This window comes from Geotrypetes seraphini, chromosome 6 (genome assembly GCF_902459505.1).
Source record: "Geotrypetes seraphini chromosome 6, aGeoSer1.1, whole genome shotgun sequence".
NCBI lineage: Eukaryota > Metazoa > Chordata > Amphibia > Gymnophiona > Dermophiidae > Geotrypetes > Geotrypetes seraphini.
Window position 1 is genome coordinate 39,434,618 of NC_047089.1, and position 12,166 is coordinate 39,446,783.

Here is a 12,166-nt window from a genome sequence, read left to right on the forward strand (position 1 = left end):
GACCAGTAGGCCTAGAGGATAATGAAGATGGCTTACCAAAACAACATTTTGTGTTATAGTAGTAAAAATGTTGAAACCCTCAGCTCAATGTGCATCAGTGGCTAAGAAAGCAAATAGAATGTTAAGAATTATCAGGAAAGTAATGGAAAACAAAGATGAAAATGTTATAATGCCCTTGTATCACTCTATAGTACAGCCGCACCTCGAATACTGTGTGCAGTTCTGGTCGCCATATCTCAAAAAAAGATATAGCAGAATTAGAAAAGATACAGAAAGTTGTGATGAAAATGATACAAGGGATGGGATGACTTCTCTAAGAGGAAAGGCTAAAATGGATAGGGCTCTTCTGCTTGGAGAAGAGAGAGCTCAGGTGTGATATGATAGAGGTCTAAAAAAATACTGAGTGGAATGGAAAGGGTAGATGTGAATAGCTTGATTACTCTTTCCAAAATACTAGGATTAGGGGGCATGCTATGAAGCTACTAAGTAGTAAATTTAAAACAAACCAGAGAAAATATTTCTTCACATAATATGTAATTAAACTCTGGAATTTGTTGCTGGAGAATGTGGTGAAATCAGTTAGCTTAGCAGAGTTTAAAATAATTTGGATAATTTCCTAAAAGAGAAGTCCATAGGCCATTATTGAGATGGCTTGGGGAAAATCCACTGCTTATTCCTAGGATAAGCAGTATAAAATCTGTTTTACTACTTAGGATTTAGCTAGGTACTTGAGACTGGGTTGACCACTGTTGGAAACAGGCTACTGACCTTGAAGGACCTTTGGAATGTCCCAGTATGGCAATTCTTATGTTCTTAGATGGGGCAGAGTATCTTCTAGAAGATGATGAAAGAGGTTCGAGGCTTAGATAAAGCTGACATGGGGGGTCTATGTGTATTTTAATTTTATCAGCCACCTCTTCAATCTCGTCTCCAAATAGATCGCCACCCTTGAAAGGAACATTTGAAAGGCGTTCCTGGACAGACATTTCTAGATCAGAGACTCTTGAGTCAAGATAAATGGCACATAGCAATCGCCACTACTGATGTTCTAGAAGAAACATCAAAGGCATCAAATATGCCTGTAGCTAGGAACTTTCTCACAGTGAACAGGTTCTTGGGTAACTGATGGAATTCTTTAAGTTTGTCCTGAGGCTACTTTGGTAAATTTCAGAAGATTTGGAGGCTATTAGCAGATTTTTGTAATGATTAATAACATTTTCCCATAATTAGATATTTGTTAAATGGGGGTGTGGATGGGTATTATTTTATTTATCTCACAATATGTATGAATTAATTAATAAATTTTAAAGGATTAGGTTAGATTTTCTGAAATAGGTAGGGAGGGACTGGGAGGGGGGGGTTTATTTTATTTATATTGGTCATACATATTAAATGAATTACATATTATTTAGAACATTATAACATATGAATATAAATATGATATGTTGTACTTAAAGTGTTCATGAAGGTAAATCAAGTGTGTATTTATAAGATCATATAAATTTTTCTGATACACTTGTAATATGAAAAAATGAATAAAGAAATTATAAAAAAAAATAAAAAATAGTTTTTCCTGAGGGAGGAATTCCTCATACTCCTAAAGTTGTTGAAGTAAGGATTTTAAATAAATGGAATAGAATTGGTAGTCCATAATTCTGTTTATGAGCATAGATGATTGAAAAACACATGTACCAAAAGAAACTAGAGTATTTGCTTCCCTTTCTGGAGGAACAGAAGCATAAGACAATGACATAGTGACAAAATTTGTTCCTGTCCTCACCCCCACAGATAACTGTGGGAAACCATCCTGCGTCATTCTTTAGTGTCTATCTCAACCTCAGTCCTTCTACACCAGCATTCTTCAATGCAAGGCTTGAGGATCAGTGGCTGTGCCCATTCATATTCTGAATGACACAAAGATGCTTGGATGTATATGTTTTTCGTACCCTTTCCATATTTGGTTTGATAGGTACAACCCCCAAAACAACAAAAGCATGGGACAAAAGTAATCTATACTGCACAACAGGTACAAACAAAAGCATGAAGAAAGTAACCTGTACTGAGCAGCAAGTACCACCTTGGCAACCCTACTGGGCACAGTAGATGAACCATAGGTCTTTATTACTGTCATTCACTATGTTAAAATCACATAGTGGGAACCAAGATGGCCACTTGAAGGGAGCCACAGGTGAGGTGTGCACTCAATAATCCCCTTGCTATGGGGAAGAAATGAAAAAGGAATACACAAAACTTTCCCCTCTGAGTCCCAGGTATCTATGCTGGAGCTATTCACCTACTGGGATGACAACTTGTTGGTCTGTTCCAGGGGCATAGCCATAGGTAGGTCCAGATGGGCAGGAGCCCACCCAGTGGTGATGCACATGGTTAATGTAGCTGGTGAGGATTCTCAGGCCAAACCAGCTGAAGAGTCCTTTCTGGAGTCCTGAGCAGACTCATCCTCCCAATAGTCAGCAATGCATTTCCAGTTTTCCAACAACAATACTCTACTCTCCCTCCTTTGCATGCATTGCATGGAGGATGCCTGTTGAACTGAGCATTTACTGAAGGGGGGGGGGCTGGTGTATGCAGCTAGAAACATACTCCTGACAGCTGGGAAGATGAGTCTGCTCCGAACTCCAGAAAAGGACTGGTGAGGCTTGGGGATCCCCACTAGCCAAAGTATTTATTTTTACTGTTTTGGTGCAGCAGGGTGGAGCAGCTGAACAGAAATGCATGGGCCAGGTCCACCCAATCTACTCAAAAACTGAGGTCTGGCTGTACTTCTGGTCTGTTCCACTCAGTTGATTGAGGTTACAACCCTTAGTAAAGCCAATACAACACCAAAGTTCTGACCAGTGTCAAGCCCCGCCTCCTCATGACTCCTGCAAAAGGGAGCTCTCAGTTGCAGCCACTGTGGAGGAGAAGGTTTCAGCTTCTACTATAATACAAGTGGGAACAACTGTGAGTGCACTTGGCCTGGCTATAGGTAGTCATTTAGATGTTAATTTTGAGAGTTCTGACAATGTTTTGCAAACTTCCAAGTTGAACCTGGAGCCTTTGTTGATTGCTACTCCCCCTTGTTGAACCATGGGCTGTTACCTCAAACTCTTCAGCAGTGTCCTCCTGCTCCTTTAGGTTTCTAATTCAATTGAAGCTGGACTCTGCTGGGCCATAAATTTAACAGCCTTGATTTACAACTGATTTTTTTCCTCAATATCTATCCCAGCTATTGTAGTGATGGTCCTTGACCAGAGGCTACAGTCTACAGTTCCTTTCAGAAATTAGTATGTAGGCACTTAACTCATATTTAACTGGATTTAATGTTGTACAACAGTTGAGACTTCCAATCCTTCCTCCCAAGAGCTGTGAATCCTTAACTCTGTAGAATAGAAACTAGCCTGACAATATCATATGTCTTCCATGTAGCAATGTGTTGCATTGCCACTAAGCCAGTTTCTACTTTTTTTGTTTAAAGACAAAATAAGTTTTTGTGAGATGCTTTAAACAAGCATTTTACTGATGTATTTTTGTGGAAATGTGTTCTGCCACGTAAATCTCATTAAATATATTTCTCATTAAAATCATATTGTCCATGGCATCAGCATAACAAAGCTTCAGTACAACAGCATCTGTTGAGTTTACCTTTCTGAGCCTTCAGTGTCTGCTCTTCAATTTGTCTGAGACGTTCAATCAGTTCATCTTTTTCCCGCTCTATTCTTTCCTTTTCCTTTTCTGCTATTTCCCTTTTCTTTTTCTCATTTTCCAACTGTGCCCTAGGAAAGAGATTTCCCATATACTAAGAATGAATGGATCAAGGGAGGGCGGGTTATTTTATTTATATTTGTCATACATATTAAATGATTTACATATTATCTAAAACATTATAAAAATATGAATATGAATATGATATATTGTACTTAAAGTATTCATGAAGGAAAATCAAGTGTGTGTTTATAAGATTATATGTATTTTTCTGATACACTTGTTGTAATATGAAAAAATGAATAATTAAAAAAAAAAAAAAGAATGAATGGATCAACATTTCAGCAAAAAACATCTGCATAAAAATCCAAAGTCAATGTAATAGACCAGTGATTGTTATTTTTCAAGCAAAAAACAGTTTGTCATGTTCAATATAAAAGCACCAAGACCATTACTGGACAAGTGGTAAACACTCTGTCAATTTCCATCATCCTATCTCCACTCCAATCCCATTCAAGCTGACTCCCTCCCTCCAGTTTTTATCTCCCCCTAACTTTTTTCTGGCGGCTTGTTTATGGCGCCACATTTTGAACAGCTGCTCTGTTTTCTTCTGGCACTATAAAGCATACTGGCCTCAGCTTTGTGAGAATAGACTGATAAGAACGCTAAGTCAGAGCTTTAATAGATCTTTCTAGTAAAGGAGATCTTACAGAAGCTTCATACCTCTCTAGCTGTTTTTGGTGTTTCTCATCTCGGGCCTGTGCCTTCATCTGTTGTACTTCAATTGTGTCGGGTTTTCTTCTCCTCATATAGAGTTCATGGTTTCCCATACATAATGCCAGTATACGCTTATTAATTCTTAGACGAGGTGCATAAAACACAAAATCCTGAACAAAGAAAAATAGAAAATAGTAGCAAAAACTTATTTGTGATTAATAGGAAGTAAATTAGAACAACTACATTTACCACGCCCCCCCCCTTTTTACTAAGCCGCAGTAGAGGTTTCTACCGCAGCCTGCAACACTAAATGTTCATAGAATTCCTATGAGCATCAGAGCAGCTTTGGAGCATTTAATGCTCTGGACTGCAGAAGAAACTTCTACCACAGCTTAGTATAAGACGGCCTTAGTTCGGAAGGGGATTTACTGAGACAAATTCAATGACAACATATTTATATAGAAGCCTAGAGAACTGATGTTGTTTTCAGAAGGACATCACTTATGCTGTGAAATGTTTTTCATACACTGCTGGCTGAAGTTGATTTATTATAATCTACCTTATTTTAAAAGTGAAAAATTAACAGCTTTGCTTCAGAAACTGACTAAGCAGCATAACAAACTTGCAGCACTATTGTTCAATAGTAAAGGGTAAAATGTCATGAACATAAGAACATAAAATTTGCTGCTGCTGGGTCAGACAAGTGGTCCATTGTGCCCAGCAGTCCGCTCACGCGGTGGCCCTTAGGTCAAAGACCAGTGCTCTATTTGGGTCTAGCCTTTACCTGCATATGTTCTGTTCCAGAAGGAACTTCCACCTCCCACCCCCACCACTACCAGATGGATTTTTTAATGCTTTTTCTAATAAAGAAATGGTATTGAATACAGGTGAAATTTTATCAATTTGTAGTAAATCACGGATGTTGGGGATAATTCATTCTAGTTTTTAAGCAACCTGAACTTACAGCACTGTTATAAATATAATCTGTTATCTTCATCTTATCGTAACTTTACGTTGCTATTTATCCCCAACAGGTCCTGTCGGACATTACCTACTAAAATGTACATATTACATTTTCGCTCAGCAAATTGTATTTCTATACTATTGCCTCCTGAGGTCTCTGATCTCTGTATTTTCTCTGAATATCTACTTATTGTATTTCGCTGAATGTCCAGCACTCTTGATTGTAAACCGCCTAGAAGTCGCAAGATTGTGGCGGTATACAAGAATAAAGTTATTATTATTATTATTATTATTATTATCCAACCTTTTCTTGAATCCCTGAAGGGTGCTTTCCCCTATAACAGCCTCTGGAAGAGCATTCCAGATTTCTACCACTCTCTGGGTGAAGAAGAACTTCCTTACATTTGTACGGAATCTATATCTATTCCCCTTTTAACTTTAGCGAGTGCCTCCTGGTTCTCTTCACCTCCAAGAGGGTGAAGAATCTCTCTTTCTCTAAGTCAATTCCCTTCAATATCTTGAATGTTTCGATCATGTCCCCTCTCAGTCTCCTCTTTTCAAGGGAGAAGAGGCCCAGTTTATCTAGCCTCTCATTTTACAGCAACTCCTCCAGTCCCATGGACTTGACATACCACCTTTCTGTCATACAACCAAAGTGGTTTGCATATTCTATGCAGGTCTTTCTCTGTCCCTACTGGATCACAATCTTTTTTTTTTGCACCTGGGGTTAAATGACTTGCCCAAGATCACAAGTAGCTACAGTGGTAACTGAACCCAGTTACAAAGCTTCTCAACCCACTATACTAACCATATTTTGTTAAAGTGTAAGATGACACATTCCCTCCATGAACTTCCCCTTCATCATTTCTTAGGGAGTTGGGGAAGAGGTTGTTTAGCCATCCATCAGTGAAGATCACGCAGGATCTAGTGAGGCCCTTGCTTTTACAATTCAAATCTAAGCCTTCTTTTGAAGTGCCCAATTCCATCTTTCCTGCTGCTGGTTCTATGTGACCCTCCCCCTCCCCACTGTCATCATCTGGACTGAAGGAGGAAAAAGTAAGGCTCTGTGGAGACAGTTCGTGCTGGATTTTTTTTTTTTTTTTTGGGGGGGAAGAAGGAGTTAAGGTGACTCCTCTAGAAGTCCTTTAGGGATCAACTAGAAGATCAGGGATTTTGAAGAAGCCATTATTTTATCTATTTGTAGTTAATTGAGTAAGTATAGTGATATTTGTTCTTACCTTTATTTTCCTCAAGTTCTAATAAACCAATCTAAACCTGGAGACAGACTGGAAGCTTATGACATTAGTATAACAGAGGGTGCAGTCAGAACATTCCAATATACTAGAGTCATATCACACAAGCACTGCTTGTCCCTGAACCAGAGAAAGAAAGTAAAGCAAGATCAGAATAGCAGCTTTTTTTTCCATCCAAATTTATGGACCTCTCAGCCTCCTGGGTAGACCAATGACCATGATCCACCCTGTCTAAACAGTGGGCTCTCCAGCCTCTGAGACACAATCTAATCCAACAGATTCAAAAGAATACCTATCAAGGGGTGGTGTGGAACTGACCACTACTCAAGGTGATGCCAGATCAATGCTAGCAGAGGAGCTGAACCTTAAACCAGCAAGACTAAGCGAACCAGAGAGCTATTAGTGGATCCTTGTCAATGAAACAGCCTCTAGGGTTGCTGCCATGGAACCAAGCAACTACACATAAACCCAAGTTCTTGGAGCTGGGAGACACAAAATCTGGAGCTGGGTCTGAAGCTTGCTCACAAAGAGATCCCAAAAGGGTATCTAATTGTACTTCTAGATACTCAAAACCTGAAACTGGTTCCAAGTGATTCTTAGTTAAAAAAAAAAAAAAAAAGCTAGCCTTCCTGCAGAACCTCAATTGGGTGGAATCAATTCAAGGCATCATCCTCTAGGCCTCTTGTTCCAAAAATAATTGTTGAAGTAAGGATGCACTCTCGTCCCTTCCTTGCAAAGGACCACCACAACCATGACCATTTCCTAGCAAGATCAAAGATTCTCCATCCAGAAAAATAGTAACTTCAAAGTAGTACTGACCCCTTTGAAATACAGATTTGGCCAAATGTCACCTCCCCCCTTCATTCTTGAGGATGTTAAAATAAATTAAATAATGGCCCCAACTACACTCCAATGGCGGCAGCAGTTTCTGGGATCTGGCAAATTACAGGACCGGAGGCAATATGGATTCACTAGAGGTAGGTCTTCTCAGCCAGATCTGATCAATTTCTTTGACTGGGTGACCATAGAATTGGATAGAGGGAGTGCGCTAGATATGGTGTATTTATATTTTAGAAAAGTCTTTGACAGTGTTCCACACAGACATCTAATAAATAAACTGAGTGCCTTTGGCTGGGTCCCAAAGTGACGGGCTGGGTCATGAACTGGTTGAGTGGAAGACAATAGAGGGTAGTGATCAATGAAGATCGCTCTGAGGAAAGGGATATTACCAGTGGTGTGCCTCAAGGTTCTGTTCTTGGGCCTGTTCTTTTTAACCTTTTTATAAATGATAATGCTAAAGGGTTGTCGGATAAGATTTGCCTCTTTGCGGATGGTACCAAAATCTGCAATAGAGTAGACACCCCAAATGGTGTAAATAACATGAAGAAAGACCTAACAAAGCTTGAAGAATGGTCTGAAATTTGACAGCTAAAATTTAATGCTAAGAAATGCAAGGTCATGCATTTGGGCTGCATAAACCGGAAGGAACGTTACAGTTTAGGGGGTGAAGAACTTATGTGCATGACAGAAGAGCGGGTCTTGGGTGTGATTGTATGTTTCCAAGTTTATTCAACAGTTGATATACCGTCCATCAACTAGTACCTAGATGGTTTACAATGCTAAAAAAAAATAAAATTAAAAAAATATTTTATATTATATATTATATATACACACACACGTGTTCAATCGGGTAAGAGAGTCAGACAAACAGAAACAAGCGGATCAAGAGGGAGGCAAGAATAAAATACATAGATATAAAATTTTTTTAAAAAGGTGGTAAGTGGGGAGGGGAAACAATAGTATTAATGCTCCTGTATAAGATTCTGGTGAGACCTTACAATTCTGGAGGCTGCACCTTCAAAAAAATAGAAAAAGAATGGAGTTGGTCCATAGGATGTCTACTAAAATTGTGCATGGTCTTCATCACAAGGCGTATGGGGACAGAATTAAAGATCTCATGGAGGAAAGGCAGGAGAGGGGAGAACTGATAGAGATGTTTAAATACCTACATGGCATAAATGCACATGAGTCGAGTCTCTTTCATTTGAAAGAATGCTCTGGAACGAGAGGGCAAAGGATGAAGTTAAGAGGTGATAGGTTCAGCAGTAATCTAAGGAAATACTTTTTTACACAAAGGGTGGAAGATGCAGGGAACAGTCTCTCTGAAGAGGTGGTGGAGACAGAGACTGTGTCTGAATTCAAGAAAGTGTGGGATAGGCAAATGGGATCTCTTTTTTTTCATATATAAATGTTTATTGAAAAATTTTCCAGATATTGTACAATAACAGCAAAACCACAAGGAACAAATAGTATCAAATACAAGCACAACATAGATAATGCAGTAATAAGATCAATAAAACCAAGCCCCAAAACAAAACCAGTCAACCTCCTCTGGTCTTTCCCTCCCTTCTCATCTCTAACCCAAATTCAAGTTCCCCAACCCAAAATACTCCACAGTCCCCCCCTCCCCATTCACATAGCAGACAACAAAACAACCTATACTAGGAGATCCCCTAAAGTGTGTCCAACAGGGCTTCCAACTTACTCCAAGTGTGGAAGTAAATGATATAGGTGTGGCGCCTCTTGGCCACTGCTATCTCCATCCTCCCCATCGATAACAAGCGGTTTACCCACGTAGTATGAGAGGGAGCCTCTTTATTTTTCCAATGGTTGGCAATAAGGCATTTAGCAGCCGCCAAGCTCCATCTAATAAACTTCGTTTGCCAAGTATGCTCCCTGTTATTATATCTAATCTAATCTAATCTAATCCTTAGGTTTGTATACCTATAAGCCCAGAAGGCAACTCTGAGGAGAAATCACAACACATTCGCCCAGACACGCAGATATAGTGCCAATCACCGCCTTCCAGAAGGATTGAAGGTCCCCGCATTCCCACCAGATATGTAGAAAAAACCCCACATCTCCAACATTGATCAGACACTCCAGGAAACATTCTATGCAGGCGTTCCGGGGTATAATACCACCGTGTGAGAACCTTATAGGTGTTTTCCTGAACCAAAGCACAGGAAGAAGCTTTATATACCTCCCTACAAATTACCTCCCAGTCTTTAGCAGTTAACCGAGATTCTAGGTCCCTCTCCCATTGCTTTTGAAAAGAATAAGTAGCAGGTGAGTATCCCCTCCTATATTGATATAACACCGACAGTGTTATCTGCAATAACAACCACAGATTTTCCAGAGGTTCCTTATCAAGTTGCAATCCGGAACCCCAACCCTGAGCTTACATAAAATGTCGGATTTGAAAATAGGCAAATAGTCACCATCAGGTAAGTCATATTTCTGCTGGAGTGTATGAAATAGAATGAGCCCAAATGTCCCAACTAAGTCTCGAAACACTCGTATCCCCCTTTGAGACCAACGTTGAAAAATCCAATTATCTCGGCCTGCAAGAAATAGAGTTTCAGACTGTATACCAGCCAGGGAGGAAACCAAAGCCCCACCACCCATCTGAGTACGCGCTTGATTCCATATTGGTGCCAAATGTTGCACGATATGCTCTGTATCCATAAGCTCTGTATCCATAAGCGCTGCGACCCAGAAGTCCACAGCTTGTATTTCAAAGACTCCATACCACTGTGGCGCTGTTCTAGCTGTACCCCACTTTTGTGATTCCCTAATTCCCAATCAAGCACCAACTTCAGCTGTGCCGCTTGATAATACCACACCAGATTAGGCAGCCCCCTGCCCACTTCCCTAGGAGCCCACAATAGGGATTGGGAGAGTCGTGGGGATTTACAATGCTAAATAAAAGTACGGATTTCCCTGCCCAGTCTCCGCAATTCCCCCAAAGGAACCGGTATAGGCAATGTCTGAAATAGGAATAGCAACCTAGGAAGTACATTCATTTTAATGATCGCTATCCTGCCCCACCAGGACAGCCACAGTCCATGCCACCGCTGTAAGTCAGCCCTTATACGGCGATAAATAGGCAAATAGTTTTTCTCGTAAATTCTCCTAAGATCCGAGGGAGGCAAATGGGATCTCTTAAAGAGAGGAAGAGATAATGGTTACTGAAAATGGGCAGATTGGATGGGCCATTTGGCATTTATCTGCCATCATGTTTCTATATTGGTTCCTCAGAGTGAGCAGGCCTGCCACACAAGCAGCATCATAAAAGGTCAAACAGGGTTCTGCAAACTCGAGCACATAGTTAAGCTGAACCACTTCCAGGATCCTTTGACAAGAGGAAATGAGGGGCTATTCCTAGTGAAACAAGAGCAGCCCATTTCATATCTGTTCATCACAAGGGGACCTACTGAATCTCACTGGGAGCCTTTGGCATCCCTGGCAGGGTGAGAGCCTGAGCTACCCATTCTTCTTGCCCCCTAAAAGAGCTCCAAGGGATTTAAAAATATCCTCCTTCTTACTGATGTGAAACAGCCCCAGATTCTAGGTCAAATCCTCCCCATAGATGCCCTATAGGACCCCACCCTGTATAGAAGTTGCCGAGACCTAGTTTCCCCAAGTACTTAACCACCTGCTCCAAATCCTTACCAAAGAGCAGATGGCCATGGAAGAGGAGTTTGCTAAGGTATGCTTTAGCAGTGTCATCAACTGAATACAGCAGAGAGAGGGAGAAGCATAGGGAGGTATCAGAAGAGGGGAAATAATGGGCATGGAAAGGAGAATAGGGACAGGGACACAAAGGGAAATGCTGCATGGGAGTAGTACATGGAGAGAGAAGCAATGTCAGACTTGGGAGGGGGTAAACAGACAGAGAAGGAAAATGCTAGTTGTAGGAGAAAACAGGAACACAGGAGATGAGTAATGCAGGACGTAGAGTAGTGATGATAAAAACAGGGATATGGACAAAAGGGAGATGCTAGATGGGGAGGTATAGGGGACTCAGAAAAGGGAAAGATAGGTACACAAAGATGGAAGATGGATAGTGAGCACAGAGAAGAGGAAATGTCAAATGAGCAGGAGACACTGGCAAGTGAGTTAAGAAATGACAGAGGGAAACAGAATCCAGAGCCTGGGACCAACACTGTTGAAAAATAAAATGACCAGACAACAAAAGGTAGAAAAATAATTTTATTTTCTATTTTGTGATTATAATATATGAGAACTGAATTATTTATCCTGCCGGTGCTGGTGTTAAACATGGGTAGGGCCCAGGTCAGAAATTTGGGAGGAGACCTAAAAGCCTATTACTAGGCTGTGCCATCTTTAGCTTCCAGCAGGCTTAGGGCTTTCTTTAGCCAGGGGGCAATTACCCTAATTGCACTCCTTAGCCTAACACCATCCCTGGCATGTGTGATCTTTATATTTTGCCCAGTATAGGAGGAAATGAATCTTTTTATTTCTTTGGTGTTGTACTATATGGAAGATGTGGCTTTTGGTGATTTTGGTTTCATTTATGTTTATCATCTTTGGTCAATTATTATGTATTTGGTATTTGTGTTCTGTGTGTGTGACCAAGGTATTCTGTTAGGATGAACTTTCTATGTAGCATTCAGTTTTCCTGATAGTGGAGGGGATATTGTGAGGGAAGATGGGTTTTGTTGATC

The 12,166-nt window shown here is 40.4% G+C and overlaps 1 protein-coding gene across 5 annotated transcripts in view; it reads right to left on the bottom strand.

Moving 5' to 3' along the window:
• RDX (radixin) overlaps positions 1 to 12,166 on the bottom strand; it is a 100,459-nt gene that overhangs the window by 18,675 nt on the left and 69,618 nt on the right. For all 5 annotated transcript variants that reach the window (XM_033949435.1, XM_033949433.1, XM_033949431.1 and 2 more), the window contains 2 exons: positions 4,426 to 4,589; positions 3,643 to 3,773 (listed from right to left, as the gene is read on the bottom strand). In XM_033949435.1, the coding sequence (XP_033805326.1) occupies positions 3,643 to 3,773; positions 4,426 to 4,589 (295 nt within the window). The remainder of the gene's footprint in view (positions 1 to 3,642; positions 3,774 to 4,425; positions 4,590 to 12,166) is intronic.